This window comes from Drosophila montana, unplaced genomic scaffold, assembly GCF_035044405.1.
Source record: "Drosophila montana isolate Dmon_TW-CO22-7 unplaced genomic scaffold, ASM3504440v1 contig_3325_1, whole genome shotgun sequence".
In the NCBI taxonomy this organism is placed as follows: domain Eukaryota; kingdom Metazoa; phylum Arthropoda; class Insecta; order Diptera; family Drosophilidae; genus Drosophila; species Drosophila montana.
The window spans coordinates 697467-715062 of record NW_026998209.1 but is presented as its reverse complement, the minus strand read 5'-3'; the positions used below and the strand labels follow the sequence as shown (position 1 = coordinate 715062).

General features: G+C 40.9%; 2 protein-coding genes across 3 annotated transcripts in view; one reads left to right on the top strand and one right to left on the bottom strand.

Annotated features, from left to right (window-relative positions):
* Ten-a (tenascin accessory) overlaps window positions 1–17596 on the bottom strand; it is a 301282-nt gene that overhangs the window by 126178 nt on the left and 157508 nt on the right. The gene's annotated exons all lie outside the window — the stretch shown is intronic.
* On the top strand, window positions 4946–6063 carry LOC135434432 (uncharacterized). Of its 2 annotated transcripts, none has more exons than XM_064691027.1 (2): window positions 4946–5497; window positions 5567–6063. In XM_064691027.1, the coding sequence occupies exons 1-2, from the start codon at window positions 5101–5103 to the stop codon at window positions 5905–5907; spliced, it is 738 nt and encodes a 245-aa protein (XP_064547097.1). In that variant the 5' UTR covers window positions 4946–5100; the 3' UTR covers window positions 5908–6063. The 2 variants fall into 2 exon arrangements, with proteins under 2 accessions (XP_064547097.1, XP_064547096.1); XM_064691026.1 differs by having other exon boundaries at window positions 4950–5497; window positions 5564–6063.

Here is a 17596-nt window from a genome sequence, read left to right as displayed (position 1 = left end):
TGTAATGCTAAAGTGGACTCATTAGGCTACTTCAAAAGCTAACCTCATAATCTCAGCCCCAGGGCAAAAGGTTCAATTACAGAACTAGTTCCTTAAATTAGATGAAAATAACATAAATTTGAAATCTCGTAAATGGCAGGCACTTAAATCATTCGGCTGCCGAATAAACTAGAAACGAAGTCTGACTTGAGATTTCCTTCAAGCTTACTGCTCATTTATTTTGTCCGTCAATCACTTATCATCAATCTGGACTGGTTGCTCAATCAGAAACAATAGTAATAGTTTAATCAAGCCACAATATATTTTTGTATATATTTCAACAGACACCTTCAATCATTTAATCAAACAATTTGTTTGTAACGCAAGCTCACGCGCATTGGCATGAATTGTGACATCAATCATTTCGCATCAATCTACTGTCAATCAAGACATGCCTGCTCATTAACAATCTAGAGCGTTTATACACAGCTTTGGCTAGTTTCACGGCTTTCAGCCTATTATTGTAGACTTACAGGACTTGTCCATCAATCTTCTCCATCCATCAACTACCATCAATCAGGCCATGTGTTCGTATTCGAATTTTAAGCTTATTTTTTCTGCTCTACAGTTCAACTTTCAGCTTTTGTAGTAATACATTTTTGATTTTCGACAAGCCGTGACCTTCAATCAAAGCTTTTAAGCCTCATCAACAGCTTTTCGTGGAGCTTTCCGCTATTATTCTAAATTCTTTTTCTAGTTAAGATCAGTTCTTCAACTACAGGCTTTTCTCGTACCAGATTTTGCTATTCATCCCCTAAGCTCAATCAAACCTAGCTCTTCAATCATTTACTTTCCTTAATCCAGCGCATTCAAGATAACTGGGGGCTATTATTTTCGAACCTATCTTTGGCTATTTTCAGCATTTCGCAGAAGACACCTACCATCAATCTCACCTAGTCGCTCAATCAATGCTCATGACCTTTGCTCCACTTACGAGCTTTTCAGCAAAGCTTTTAGCCATCATTCAAGCCCAATAACCGCAAAGCTTAACCCCGCCATTAGCTCACAGTCCAGAGCCGGGTGGAGGCTCGTTAAGCGCCTGTTAATGACGCAATTTCCGTGCAGTGACCACCGTGTGCGACCTTTGGGGTCAGAGCGGTGACCAACGTACAGCATATACATATATCGTATTGTATATACGTAGATATTGGAGTGCACACAACTTCCTCTTCTGGCTAATTAGCTTAGCGCCGTTAAACTGTTTGCTTGTTGAACTACACGAGTCGCACATTTCTATGGCATCGATGCGAATTGCCCGCCTTCAGTTGCCCAACGTTGGGCAGTTCTTGCACTCCATCTTGTTTGCTTCTTTTTTTGTTTTTGGTTTGGGTCCTGCTGGGGTGTGGGTTTTGCCAAAATGGCAGACAATAAATAAAGCACACACAAAAGGAAGGGCACAGAAAGGGGTTGCTGCTGGGCGGCTGCTAGATAGCTCGAATTGCTGTCTCCAAAACATGCCGCAAGCACAAACATATTTGATGGGAGAGCCAGAGACCCTTAAAGGACATTCCGCTACACACACTTCCAGGCCATTACACTGAGAAATGTGACACAATTTGAATAACATTTAAAATATATAAAATTGAGCATCAATTCGGTCCAAGGAATGGTCGCCGAAGTGGTTCTTAAACCCACCAAGCGAACCAGATACTTCAAAAAAAGAAAGAAGAAAACAAATGTAAGCAATAGTAGAATGTTTTCGATTTAAGCATATCCTGTATTTAGTGGCGTTTCTTGCAATTTTCTTGGGATATGCTACAAAGTAAGTGTACTCACAACTGAGACTATTATTTGTGAGTTTTCGAGCGGGACAAAGTGGGTGGAAATATGGGTAAAAATTGGAATAACTGGAAAGTAGGCATATCCATTGTTCTCCATCAGATCATTTGACCTGATTGATGCCTTTTAAGTAGCTTCAGATGCTTTGTGCTCAAAGAGTTTCTCTTCGTTATTCACTGTTATATAGCTTCTGTTATACAGCTACTGTCAGATGCTGCCTGTTAAATACAATTTAACAGATTGTCAACGTAAGCAAATTTGCCTCATTTGACATTCCTTCTGATATTTTCCTTGTGCTAAGCAATTTCGTTATATAGCTTCTTTTATATGTCTTCTGTTATACAATCTTGTATATATTACATTCTGTATACATACTGTTATAAATATGTATTCTGTTATAGAACTTTTGTTATATACCTACTGTCATACAATAACTATTATATACAGCCTTTTATATATACGCCTCGTGCTCTGCAATTTCGTTATATATCTTTCTGAATATGTATTCGAATCCGGTACTTACATTCTGTAATAAATATATATGTTATACAATATCTGTTTTATATATTTTCAACCATTAATATACGCACTGTTCTAATCATATTTACAGGGTATTAAGAGATCCAAATACGCATGTTATAAAACTTGATTTTGGGATCTTATGTCGCATTTGGGTGCCTTTTATTTCCGCTCTTATGTCATTAAGTGGCGTCCTATTATACATTGAAGCACAACTTTACAGGGTATAAACGAAACGAAACAGCTTGAAATTGTAGAGCAGCCCCGCTCATTGTCTGCAGCAGCGCCTACACATGTTGCTGTCGTTGTCTTTTGGGCAAGGGAACTGAATGAATCTTTGGGCTTTCGCTCGTCAGCGTCTGTGTCTGCGGCCTTTTCCACTTTTCTGGTTTTCTTGCTTATTTTCTTTTCTTGTTCTTGTTGCTGTTTTTTTTTGTTTTTTTTGTTTTTGTTGTTTTTGACTAAATTGCGTAAATTATTGGCATATGTTGTCGAGGCGAGCGCAATGAAACATTTTAACCCTTTTCGTTGGCTGCGTCGAGGATGTCGCTGAAATTGACAGTCGCACATTGTTGGGGCGCGGCTGGTAACAAGCGGAAGATGGGCACCGAGGACGGGGGCAGACCGCGGAGCGGCCAGATGGATGGTAGGGGGGTAGGGGTAGGGTAGAGTGAGGTTCAGTCAGGGGCAGCCAGATACTTTGGCATGGCATTTCATTCCAATTTAGCGCCCGCCCGCCCTGCCTCCGGCTGCCAGTTGGCTGTCAGTTTTGCTCGCTTCGTTTTCCTTGCCTCGCTCCTTGCTTTTCCTTTTCTTTCCATCGTCTTGTTTTTTTTTTTTTGTTTTTCTTGGCTTTTTTGTTTTTTTTTTTTTTTTATCATTTATTCCCATTCTTTGGCATTTTATGTGCGCTATTTCGCGAAGTAGAACAATAGCCCGACACTGCAAACTGGAAGTGGAGCTGGGAAATGGGTTTCGTTTTGGATGCCGCCCGACTAGCTGGTCCCGGCCTGCTGTTCGTAGGACCTGCTGGCCCATTCATCCTTCTGGTGCTGATGCTGCTGCTGCTTCTGCTTCATCTTGGTGCTCTCTTTTGTTACAACTAAACGCGGACTCCGCACTATACTTCATCTGCGGCAGCTACTTTTTTAGCGAGACACCCGACAATGCCACCATGCCCCTGCACCTCTCCACCCCCCACCATGCTTCCACTCTCTGGACACCCCTTTGGCTGCTGGTGTTATCCAACTTTATTGTCTTGCCAAAGAAATAGACTTTTAATATACCCGGAGCCTAGCACGGCACACAATACATGGACTACCATTATAGTGTCTGTGTGTGTGGAAATATTAGGCGCTTTTGCCAGTTCATTGACTTGCCACAACAATAGTTTGAAGTTTGTCTGCCAAAATATGAGCGAACATTTTAGAACCTACCCAGAAAGAGGGGGCGGGACAGAGGCGCAGGACAATTGCGAACATTGCTGGAAACATGAAACCATATACGGCATGGCCCAGGCAAAGTTGAGCCAATAAACGAAGGGAACTAAATCGAAATAAAAAGAATCGAAACGCAATCCCAGCAATTGGGGAAAAAAAAGGGACAGAGAGAGCGAAATCGTGAAAGGGAAGAAAATTATCCCTAGGTAAGGCAGGTGAAAGGCGAGATCCGCAGCGATATGATATGATCTGATAGGCCAAAAAATAAAATAAAATATATATATATAGTACTCACATATAAAAATCGGGAACAGAAAATGAGACAAAAACAATTTGTGGGAGGGCGAAGGTAAAATACAGTAGATAAACCATAAAACTTAGAGCAAAACATAGCATAAAAATAGTTCAATGATTTTGTGCCAACATATGGAACAGGCAGAAGAGTGCATAAACCTGATCAGGACGATCAGCTTAGACGGTCGAAACATGTCCGTTTGTTTATCTGTCTGGATGCTTCGAGTTCGGATACCGTAAAGGCTATTCTCGTATATAACACGCAGATAATTTATACGATATATTGGCACATTTCTATAGTATCGATAACTATCGATTTTGTGGCATATCTCGAAAATTTAAGAGCAAAATACACCAAACTTGTTATGCAGGTTTTGCCATAGCACACACACAAAAGGATTACTTCACTTTCTTGATAACTTTCCTCATTTTCGGACAGAGAAGAAAAGTGCAAAATGTTGAAAGTAGAGCCCTGCGCTTTGGTATGTAACATACATGCAATTTGGTGCCAAATTCTCTCTCTGAGAATTTCATAAAGTTCGAACTAGAAACAACCAAGTTAATCAAGAACGCCTTTCACAGACTGTGGGTCTCTAAGGGCAGAAGCACTGTATCGAATGAAGCTGGATTTTTTGTAAGGACAGCTTAGCGCTAGGTTCAGTGCTTCGAGCACTTCCGACCAGAGCACACTTACTTCTCTTTTCTTCAGGCTTTAGTACACGCCTAATCTTTTTATGTGAATAATCCTTTTTCTTGCTTTGCATCAAAGAAAGAAACAACACATAATCTATAAATGTAGAAAAAGATGAAACAACATATAATAAGCTTTAAACATGAAATCTACATAATTTTTTGTTTGTCAAAGTTGGCTTTTGGGCAACCGGAAAAACACAGAGCAGAAGGCTAAAGGCACATAATAACATCGAAATTCGAAAGCTAAAAAAAAATTAATTATTTTTTTGGTTAAACAATCAACCAGAAGCCCCATCTGAGCAGAGCGGGTCGTCCGGAAAAGCAGCCAAAAATTGAGATGTCTGACAAGCAGCAAAAGCAGCCAGCGAAGCCAGCAAAGGCGGCAAAGCCAGCAAAGGATGCGAATCCGGGCAGCAGCGGAAACAGCAATACGCGACCCAATGCCAGCCAGATGGAGCAAACGGAGAATACGAATGTGTTTAAGCAGCTCTTTGCCACGCTCGAGGCAGAGCACCAGAAGCTACAGGATCTGGAGCAGCGTCGTCTCAGGCTCACCGAAGAGATGAAGAATCTGCGCGAAATGCTGCAGCAGGAGAATCGCAGGCTGCGCAGCAGCTCCGAGGAGGCCCAGGCCCGTAAAAATGCCACAGCAGGATCAGCAGCAGCCGGAGCAGCGACCAGTTCTCCAGTTGCCAAAAAATCGAAGAGCGTGCAAATAGCCAAACAGCCACCAAGTGAGTATATGAGATCACCAGCGCTAAATAGCTGCATCTGCTGCTAAATTGACAACCGATTTACAGAAGAAATCGCCAATCAACATCAAATGCTCGACATGATTGACCAGGGCATGGACTTGAACACATTGGATAATCAAATGGCTGGGCGTGCCGGCAAGGAAAAGCTGCAACTGTTGCCAGCAGATCCCAGCGAGCCAATCGGCCCACAAGCGTCCGAAGTGCTCATCCAGCTGATCGATTCGAACTCAGCCTTGAGGCAGCTGCAGACAATCGAATTGCCAGCGCTGTGGCATACGCCCGTCAGCTCAGTGGATCTGGAGTCATTTATACAGATGTCGAACACATCCGTGGCCCAATCAAGCACTGAGGAGTCTAGAGACGCCGCGGACAGCGCCGCCGCTGAATGAGTGCGTCGATAACAGGCTAGATCGTTTGAGGTGCTCAGTATACCCATATACTATATATACCAGGGTACCCAACATAAAGTTCACTAACAAATTTTAGTATTCAATGTTTGACATAAGTACACGAAAGCCAACCTGATCAGACTGTAAAACAACGAATTGATTTCTATTCAATGGGTGGACACACTAGATACCCTGCATACTACCTCAATACTACTCAACTGAGAGCAAAACAAACCTAGAAGTAAAACATAGATGTAGTTCTCAATTGCAAACGTAAGCAGTTCTCGGCTAATGGATCCCAAGGCCCAAGGCAAGTCCAGGGATAACGTGTTCTCCTTTTCTTCCAAGCTTAGGCAAACAGAATTTAATTATAATATCTTTCTTGATCAGATATTACGAGCTCTAGAAACATTTCAATGACGTCTTCTCTTTTTAAACAATTAAATATACAATTTTTTTTAACGCCCCATGAAATAGGTCTATTATTCAATATACTGAATTATATTTCATTTTTATTTTGAAATTTTTTATTAAGGCTTTCCGAATTTGAATTATTTATCGCGCTTTTGTTGCTTATAATTCTCAAGTGGTTATAGCTTCAGACTGAGGACAAGGCCTTACAAATCGAGAACCTTTTTTTCTCTCTTTTCTTCTCTCTACTATTTCTATTTTCCTCTCTCTTATTCTCTCTTTTTTCCTATCACCTGTCTCGTTTTTCTTCCTCCCTTTTTTGCTCACTTTTTCTTTTACTCTCTCTTTTTCCGTCTTCCTCTCCTTTTCCCTCTCTCTCTTTTTATCTCTGTATTTTTCTTTCCCCTTTCCTCTGTCCCTTTTTCTCTCTCCCCCTTTTTCTCTCGCTCTTTTTCTGTGTCGCTCTCCTTTCTCTCTCCTCTTTTGCTCACTCTCATTTATTCTTTCTTTTCCCTCATGCTCTCTTCTTCTCTGTTGTATTGCTGTGCGTTTTTCTTGTAATTTTTATTCAATTTGTTGATCTTTGTGTTTCGTTTTGTTTGACTTGGCTCCTGCTGCCGTTGGTGCCGCCAGTTGGCGTCCGTTTCCAAAACAAATTAGTTGCCAACTGTCCGAAACAAATGTTGCGCACGCCCCAGCTGCCCACTACTGACCTCCACCCCCCGCACACCCGCACGTATGTACATATATATACTGGATGTATGTATATATATTTTCTATATATAGAGGAAATCATATCAAGCTCAGCATTTCAATCATAATACTCCTGATGAGCTGGCCACTGGTGGTGCAGGGTGGTCTAGGGTGGTGCATGGCTGGGCATTGGGCAATCTCCAGTGGGACTGCTGAACGTTTGGGCTGGGATATGCCTGACCGAGGCTCGTGGTGTTTGTGTGTGTGTGTGTGTACACAAGTACGGGGCATGTGCTGGGCATATTGATTGGTGGCCAGTACCCCCCGCCCCCTCGCTCATAGGCACAGTAAGTGCAGCCTGTAGAGCTGAGAGAGGCGTCTCCCGTGCACTGTAGGTTGTTGCCATTTTTATTATTATTATTCAATTTTTTTTTTGTGGCTACCTCAGGCTGCCTGTGCGACTAGGTCAAGAGGTCAGGCCACGTGTACTGGCTGGGCGGAAGGGCGTAAAATTTGTCAGTGGAAATGCGCACTCAAGTGAGCGGGCAGCGGGGGATTGAGAGCGTAGGCATTCCTTCATGTGCCATGCAAATTTCACTGCATAAAGTTTGTGTTTGCAACATGCCCCAGCCCCACGCCCCCTCAAGACCGCCTGCCGCCATGATGGCTGCCATATTTCGCATATTTTGCCATATTATTTTAGTTGTTGTATTTTTTTTCTGCCAGCGCAAATGCACTTGAAGTTTTGTCGTTGTTGCTATTGTTGTTGTAGCAGGAAGCCGGAAGCCGTAGCCGTAGCCGAACCCAAACAGAACGCGGAACTTCTTGCAAGTAAACTAAACCAAACTAAACTCAAACTCAAACCCGAACTCGAGCCCAAGCCCAAGCCCGAGCCCGAGCCCGAGTCGGAGCCCGCTGAGCGAAGCAAACAACTTTTGCCTGCAGCACCTGTCCCCAAGGGGGAAGGGGCAAACCAACAACGCCCACAGAAATTACTTATGTATATTATTGTTGTTCCTAGTCGTCGAAGCAAGGGGAAGGGCTCGAGGCGGGGAGGGGGACTCGTGAAGTAGGTCATTAGGGGCGTTCTTGCTGTCCGCCCGCTGGGCTACTTGAATTATTAAATGTTTGTTCATAGAGAACATTTCCCAGGACCTGCCAGTTGCAACGACGTTGAAATGCTGAAAAGTTTCCAAAAAAAAAAAAAAAAAAGCAAAAATAAAACGGAAGAGAATCAAAAACTCTTGCGGGACTCTTAAATTCAGTTTGGAGTATACCCTGTACACATTAGAAATGGGTATGCAAGATGAACAGACCCCAGCTAAGCATGTCGAACTGTGCGCATTCACACTCGGGAACTACAAGAGCTGGAATTACCAAATTTGGTGCATGTAAGGATTGGAATGTAATTTGAATATTTTTTATGTTTTAGAACAATCGCTTAGTAGACATAAAAGTTATATACAAAGGAGAGTGCATTCGGGCACCTTGAGATAAGGCTAGGGTATCCTCTAGTCTAGCACTTTAAACTAGCTTCTTCTTACTTGTTTGTATGCTTCAGTTGTAACCGTTTAAGTGCAAGTTGACGAGCAGCAGTTGGACTCAGTTGCAATCATATCTTACCAAAGCTTTGCGTAATTTAAAAACTTCAATGTGCGAAACTTACCTGAGGAGAGGGAGAAGAGGGCAAGAGGAAACATTATTAGCAACAAATACGAAATGCAGCTTAAGAAATTGTGAATTAAGTAACTCGGCATTAAATATTCGAAATGTAAGCTAAAGCATTAAGAAAACCTTAAGAAAGAAGCTTATTTGAAATAAATTACGATTGAAAATTGATTTATTTATATTCTATTTAACTAATTGACATTTAACAATGCACTCGACTGGCAAATACCCTAGAGTTAAGTTAATGATAACTTGATAACTTAAATTTAATAAACTATTTGTTGGCAACTATATAGCTAGGCTTAGGCTATTTGTTCTTCGGCATTCAGAAAGACATAATTCTAGATGGTTATTTTCCTGTCAGGTAGGCCTTCTTCATGTTTACAGGGTATAAGCTCTGTTAATTTAAGCTGCTTTGCATTTACCAAACTTTTACTTCAGTTGAAATACAAATAAGTTAATTTAAAGTATACTTATGGAAGTCACACACACGCACGCAAACACACATCTATACACATCTGTCTATATTTCAATAATAATCTGCATTTGTGCAGGGTAACTGTCTGTGGCAGGGTGGACCGTACACGGGGCTGGGCAATCATATGCATATGAGCTGTGCCACGTTCTCTGCTCGCATTGAGGTTGTCCAATAAAATGTAATTGGAGTTTTCATTTAATAAACCGAAAGAAAAGAAGAAAAAAAAGCAAAATAAATAATAATAAACGAAGCAGCGCACAAAAATTCTAACCCGGTTTGCATTAGGCAGGCGCCCCCTTTCACGAGTTGCCCCAAAAGAAAAAAAACGTTGCATACAAACAGGCGGCGTCTAACTTTGTGGAGTATCTCTCCCTCTCCGCCCCCTCCCTCTCACTCACTCTACTGCTGCCTCCCACCCCCTTCATCTCTATCTCTGTGTATTGTTGTGCACACAATGTATCCACTAGAGCATCATCATAGATATATCCACTCAGTCGTTGTTATTGTTGTCAAGAGCATGGGCTACCCTACTCTTTGCCTGCCTCTCTCTCTCTCTCTCGCACGCCTTCTCTCCCTTTCTCCACTCAGCTGCTGGCACGCTGATCATAAAACTCACTCAAGTAAAAGTACGAATGGTTTTCGATATGAAATGCATGAAACTGACAGCCGAACATATTGCGCCGCATTTTTACCACACAGCAGAGTCGCCTCCAATTCCAGCTGCACCACCCCCACACCCCACACCCCCCCCCCCCTCACGCTCTGTAGCCAGTTTCCCGACTGACTGACTGTTGGCTACCATTTGGCCATTGCCTATCACTGCCACCCTCCGCTCATCCTCTCGACCATCTGCGATTCCCGCGCTCTCCTTTTTTGATATGCGAGATATGAGCCCGAGCGCTTTTCCTATCAAACACCTTCCCGCTCCCTCACCCAACTGCACCACCGCCAGAGGCAACCAGCTACCCGCTGGATGCTGCGGACTGAGGCTATTTGACATTGTTGAAGCTTGTTTTATGTAAAGGATATACACAATTTCCATATGCGACACACGAACTTCGCGTCGTCCGTCGTCTCTCGCACCACCCACATTTGATACTATATGCAGTTAACCCACACAACCATCTACACCACCCGCCGCCCCGTCACCCACCCACGTTATTGTATCAAAATGCATTTTGTACACTCGACAAGATACTCGCGCACATTATATGAAACGTTCCAATCTTAATATGCAACTAGGCAACACAGCAGCTGATTGCAAGGTGGAGGGGGGAAGGGTGTTCAGACGGGGACGGGGTATTGTGGCGCAGCGTTGCCACTTGGGTTCATGCTTGTACGCGGACTCAGCCTTAACATTCGTGTGCCTGAGAATGAAATTGGCATAGAGCAGGGTATTCACAGTAGCTGCTAGCTTGCTAACTTGCTAGCTGTGCTGACTTTTCAGCAGAATACGTGTATCTGTGAAGGCTGTTCTATGTGAATTGCACTGAATCGAAGTAGACGGACGGACGGTTAATGCTGTGAGAGAATTCTGTGACAATTAGCAAAGAGACAGAAAAAAGGAACAGAAACAAATTTGATAATTGAATTCAATTTTTACCAAATCATTTCTATAGCAGCTATATAATATTCAGGTCAGATACGACCGATTGTGGCAACAGACAAATGGATCTATGCAAAGTTTCGAGACTATGAAAACTGAAACTCAAGAAACAAACAGACGGACATATTTATATCGGCACGGCAGATAAAATGAACAAGAATCTTTATATATATATTTATATGATGTCAGTGTTCAGACCTAGCAAGTTAGCATTTTGATTATAATTCCCAAGTGGGGAAATAAAGCGAAAGTCTGTTAAAATTAGGCAGAGTTAATGTTTTAAATACTTAACAGCTGCATATATCAAATTGAACTTAATTTAGATAAATAGTTTATAAATCGACTTGTCAGCAGTTTGTGCTTGTGCTATCGTTATCGCTCAAATTATCGATGATGATTATATATTAGTGTCTATATAATTACCTGCTGGAATGGTTCGGCTCGTGTGCAAAGGGCTCGGCATAGATATTACGCACTGGCGGCACACGTCGCGGCAATGGAGGCGGCACTGGATTATAGCCATCCATAATGGTATCACAATCGGAGTACTTCATCGATTTCATAGTCATTTTGTTATCGAGTACAGTTGCGTACGGTACGGTATGTTTCGTTATGGGTGGTTTGCTGGTTCGTGGTTTGTGATTCGTGGTTGGTTTTCTGTTACCTGATTCGCACTTCACTCGCGCTACATGTGTATTTCACTTCTTTGTATTTTTCTCTCTCTCTCTCTCTTTCTCTCTCTCTTATTTTCTTTGTTAATTTGTTTGCTTTTGTATTTGCATTAAATAAATATTGAGAATTTCAGTTGGGCGCGATTTTGCGATTACTGTAATTATTATTAATTATTATTGGCCACGTTGCGCGTTTGCAATTTCATTAATCAACGCCTGCCTTGTTGTTGCACGTTCTGTTTGCAATCGCAATTGCAGTTTGGCTGTTGTTGCAATTATGCGTTATCAGTACTCGATATGCGCGGCACTCAGCGCGTAGCTCAGAGCGCGCCCCCAAATAGCTCCATATGCTCGACGCTGGCCAGGGGGCAGGCGGTTGCAACTGTGGCCCAGGGGCGGCGCATGCGGGTGGGTGCTGGCATCGCTGCCGCCGACAGCGCTTTTAATTGAATGCAAATATTCATTTACCTGCACAGGGTGTCTCTCCCTCTCCCTCTCTCCCTCTCTCACTGTCACTCTTCTTCTTATTTTTCACTTTTTGTTCAATATTTTTGTTTTTTGATCTTTCTACTAGCCGACTGTCTCGCTCACACTTGACGCTTTTTTTGGGCTTCACATATTTTATTTGCCACAAGCACTTGCAACAACAATGCCAACTGCCACAAAGTGTTTACCTTGTTGTTGTTGTTGTTGTTTTGGATATTGGCCTGCGGAAGAGGATTAGAGAGATAATATATAGAGATGTATCATTATATAGAGCTGTCAAACAGTTGGCAACTTTGTGACCAAATTCCATTTACGCTTTCTCGTTTCACTTGCTTCACTCGTTTCGTTCGTTTCGTTCGTTTCACGCCCGACGACGGATTTTCGATCAATTTATTGTTTTGTTTTTTCGCAAGACAACTTCAAAAGTGTTCAATTGTTATGTAAAGCTGAGACATTTCATTAACAACTGGACGCTTGAAATATGTAAACATATTTCTTATAAATGAACTAGTTCTATATATATTTTGTTTAGCTCTTTAAAGAGCATATACTTGTTAATATTATTCGCTTAACCCGTCAAGAACTTCCCACTTTTTGACTTATTCTGCATTTCTGAGAAAAGCAAACGTTTTTCTCTGTTAAACGTGTTTCGAAGAACTGCCAGACCTTTCGCTTGGAACGTACCTCCGACCTGCATGAACTAAGGTAAAATAATATCAAGTGTTTGCAGCAATTCGATTATACGTATTGCTCAACCAGTTTTGTGGCAACGATTTTCGAATTTAATAAACACAAATAGACGAATATTTACACTCAACAATCCACATGTCAATTTACAGTTTTATGTTTCATTGAACTCAAGACATTTCAACCTGAACACACATTTTGAACTGGTTCGCATATTTATAAAAATCTTGTGTAGTTCCAAATGTGAAAATTATCAATTAATGCTGTTTGTTCAATTGGAAATTCCAAGAAATTGAAATGCCATGTGTGCAACTAGAGAATCCAAACAGGAGATAATCTGCCACTTTTCCCAATGTTGCCACAAAATAAAAACACACACACACACACACACACTCAGATAGACACTTATTTCCGGCTATTTTGCGGAATGCAGCAATGTGAAATAATTTCGAGTATCGATTTTAATTTTTGGGCATAAACGCAGCTCAACTCGAAATCATCTTTGGTTCTTCGCCAGGCCCAAAGCAGCCAAAAGGAAAGAAAAAAAACGAAATCCGCTGCAAATGGACGCATAAACCTTATGTGTGTGTGTCTGTCTTTGCCACGCCCCTTCTGCACACTCACCTGCGCCTTCAATGCGCAAACAATCACTATAAGTGTATATGTATCTATCGCTTAAGCTGCAGCTGTATCTGTATATGAAACTGTATCCGTATCTGTATCTGTATCTGTATCTGTATCTGTATCTGTATCAGTATCAGTATCTGTATCTGTATCTGTATCTGTATCTGTATCTGTATCTGTATCTGTATCTGTATCTGTATCTGTATCTGTATCTGTATCTGTATCTGTATCTGTATCTGTATCTGTATCTGTATCTGTATCTGTATCTGTATCTGTATCTGTATCTGTATCTGTATCTGTATCTGTATCTGTATCTGTATCTGTATCTGTATCTGTATCTGTATCTGTATCTGTATCTGTATCTGTATCTGTATCTGTATCTGTATCTGTATCTGTATCTGTATCTGTATCTGTATCTGTATCTGTATCTGTATCTGTATCTGTATCTGTATCTGTATCTGTATCTGTATCTGTATCTGTATCTGTATCTGTATCTGTATCTGTATCTGTATCTGTATCTGTATCTGTATCTGTATCTGTATCTGTATCTGTATCTGTATCTGTATCTGTATCTGTATCTGTATCTGTATCTGTATCTGTATCTGTATCTGTATCTGTATCTGTATCTGTATCTGTATCTGTATCTGTATCTGTATCTGTATCTGTATCTGTATCTGTATCTGTATCTGTATCTGTATCTGTATCTGTATCTGTATCTGTATCTGTATCTGTATCTGTATCTGTATCTGTATCTGTATCTGTATCTGTATCTGTATCTGTATCTGTATCTGTATCTGTATCTGTATCTGTATCTGTATCTGTATCTGTATCTGTATCTGTATCTGTATCTGTATCTGTATCTGTATCTGTATCTGTATCTGTATCTGTATCTGTATCTGTATCTGTATCTGTATCTGTATCTGTATCTGTATCTGTATCTGTATCTGTATCTGTATCTGTATCTGTATCTGTATCTGTATCTGTATCTGTATCTGTATCTGTATCTGTATCTGTATCTGTATCTGTATCTGTATCTGTATCTGTATCTGTATCTGTATCTGTATCTGTATCTGTATCTGTATCTGTATCTGTATCTGTATCTGTATCTGTATCTGTATCTGTATCTGTATCTGTATCTGTATCTGTATCTGTATCTGTATCTGTATCTGTATCTGTATCTGTATCTGTATCTGTATCTGTATCTGTATCTGTATCTGTGTCTGTATCTGTATCTGTATCTGTATCTGTATCTGTATCTGTATCTGTATCTGTATCTGTATCTGTATCTGTATCTGTATCTGTATCTGTATCTGTATCTGTATCTGTATCTGTATCTGTATCTGTATCTGTATCTGTATCTGTATCTGTATCTGTATCTGTATCTGTATCTGTATCTGTATTTGTATTTTTATTTATATCTATATCATCTATATCTATATCTATATCTATATCTATATCTATATCTATATCTATATCTATATCTATATCTATATCTATATCTATATCTATATCTATATCTATATCTATATCTATATCTATATCTATATCTATATCTATATCTATATCTATATCTATATCTATATCTATATCTATATCTATATCTATATCTATATCTATATCTATATCTATATCTATATCTATATCTATATCTATATCTATCTATATCTATATCTATCTATATATCTATCTATATATCTATCTATATATCTATCTGTATATGTATCTGTATCTGTTTGTATTTGTATATGTAAATGCTTCTATATCTGTATCTGTATCTACAGCTTCAACCTTAGCTTTAGTTGCACCTTTATCTGTAAATGCATCTGAATATGTATCTGTACACCTGTATGTGAATCTTTATTTGTATTTGTGTGTATGTTTCTATCTGTATCTGTATTGTATCTGAATTTGTATCTGAAGCTGTATTGGCATCTGTGTCCCAAGCTAGCATCTCGCTTGTATCCCAATGCTCAACATATTTGTTACACTTGCTTTCTGCCGCTGCTGTTGCTGCTGGCTTTGGGCCTGCCTGGCAGCTAGCCTGCGAGCTGTTGTTGTGTATCTGCCGCTTGTATCTCTCTAATCACAAAATCCCACCCATGATGTACAACAACAACAACAACAACAATAGCAACATTAATATTCAAAGTCATCGTGTAATATTGAAAAAAAAAGTGGCAGAGAGGGAATCCACAGAGAACCAAAGGAGTTGAGTTGAGTGGGGCAAAGGGGGCAGTTGGGTTTTGAGGGAATGGCATCTCTTGTGGGCCAGACGTATCGAAAGCCAATGCCAAACAATTTCGTATCTAATCCGTTATTGTGGTCGAAAAAAGCTCATGCGTGTGTGTGTGTGAGTGAGTGTGAGTGTTGGTATCTGCAAGATACATTTGAATCGGCGTCGCGCATTTGTAGAGGATTTTCATTTCAAATTAAATTTATGAGATGGCAGAAAAATTGAATTACAAAACGTGGCGTGAAGCCGCCGGCCGACAGTCTCCAAGTAGTTGTGCGCGACACCTCAAATGAACCGCAACTTATGGCTACAAGATACAAATACATCCACAAGATACACGCTGCCACAATTGTAGACCGCAAGAGGGGCCAGCCAATTGCGCAGCTATTTGGTAAGATATATATATATATATATATATATATATATATTTATATAGATCGAACGCAGCTTTGCAACTAATTTTCCATTAATCAACAGCACAGCGAAGCGACTGGCCGTCAATGTGGGCGTGGCACATTAATTAACACACGCCACACAAAAACACAGTATACGCACTCGCGATGAGCTAGCACATTCGCGGATTGCGCAGCGAGCTACTTGCCACACATTCGATAGCAGCTAACAGATGCCAGCTGAAAGATACAAGATACATTTGTATCTGTTCGACTGCTTGTGCTCAGCGTGTCGCTTAATCATCATCAGCAGCATTTGCCCAGAAATGAAAACAATTTCACGTTCATTAAAACATACAAAAAGAAGCGCAACGCAAAATCCACTTTTCATCGATTTGTTTGTTTCAATCGCTTCGACATGTTTCAACACGCGTCCAAAAAAAACAAAATAAAAAAGGAAAAAAGCGAGAGATATTCGTGTCTGGTAATCACATAATTGACCCACCACAGCACATTATGAATTTATTGACAAGTGTAAAAAGGAATTACATAAATTGGAATTTTAGCATTTTTCTGTTTTTCAGCTAAAAAAATGTCGAGAAATTTGTCAGCTGTTGAAATGCTTTGCAGTTTCCGCATAACACGAGCTGCCCCGCTGCCATATGGAGGAAGGCAAAATTGTTCAAGTGGGGAAAACTCAGGGACTTTTTTTTCGATTATGTGCTGGCTTTTTTTGCATTTGTAATTTTGCATTACACATTGATATATGAAATTTTGGGCATATGGCTGAAGTATTTTTCGAATTACTTTACGATATGTTACTTTTCCGGGCATGTTTTAATCTAGAATATTCGAAGAAATTTCTATTATATTTCCTTGTTGTCTCTATTCCAAGTCTGAACTCTTTTTCTTTTAGCTATCTTACATTAGCTATCAGCCTAATGTTGCCGCAACGGCTTCCCTGTAGCTCCCTTCTCAGCAGCTAACATTCCTACTGGCAGGTCTGCAACTCTGTTTTGAACTGAAACTGGCATCTTGAGCTGCCTCTGTGCAGTTCCTGTCCTGTCGTTTTTTGGGCCCGGGCATATCTAAAGATTTAGTGGCCACAAACACGAAACGCTCGCTGTCTCCGCGTCTGGCTGCGTCTTAACTTGGCTAACTCTTCTAAGCCAGTCATGAGCATACCCCAGACCTGAATCCCGTTCCCGTTCCCATTCCCATTCCCACTCCCATTCCCGCCTCTGCTCCGCATGCTGTCATTAATCTCTGCCTGCGCTGGCTACCAGTTCCCTGCACTCAGCACGAAACAACCTACGCAAAAAATGCAGCGCGAAAAGTGGGCATGCTCCAAGCGCGGCCGGGCGGGAGGAGATGGGCGAGGAGCTGGGCTGCAGTTGATGCTGGATCAGTTGCCAGTTGCTGCTGAGCTGCTCCTTAAATTTTGTTTTGTAGTGCAAATCATGTTGACGCCCCCCGCCTCCAAAAACAACAAAATAAGCAAAGCGCAGCCTAAGAAAAAAAAAAATGTTGCCAAATGCCACCAAACGGGTTCGAAGCAGGTTTATGTTTTGTTATACCCTGAACTTTAAGTGCCACAGAGTATATTGTTAGTAGGCAGTTCCCCTGCCGCTGAGCACCTTTTTTTTGCCACCTTTAGAAGAAACCTACCTTTCCTACAGTTTTAGAACAACTGCCAGTAGCTGGGTAACGTTCCAATTAATACCAAAGCTACAGTTTAAG

Bases quoted from the DNA above. Each gene is read 5' to 3' on its own strand.
- LOC135434432 (XM_064691026.1), top strand. From the start codon at position 5,101: ATGTCTGACAAGCAGCAAAAGCAGCCAGCGAAGCCAGCAAAGGCGGCA. The intron at 5,498-5,563 runs GTGAGTATATGA...ACCGATTTACAG, and splicing joins AATAGCCAAACAGCCACCAA to AAGAAATCGCCAATCAACAT.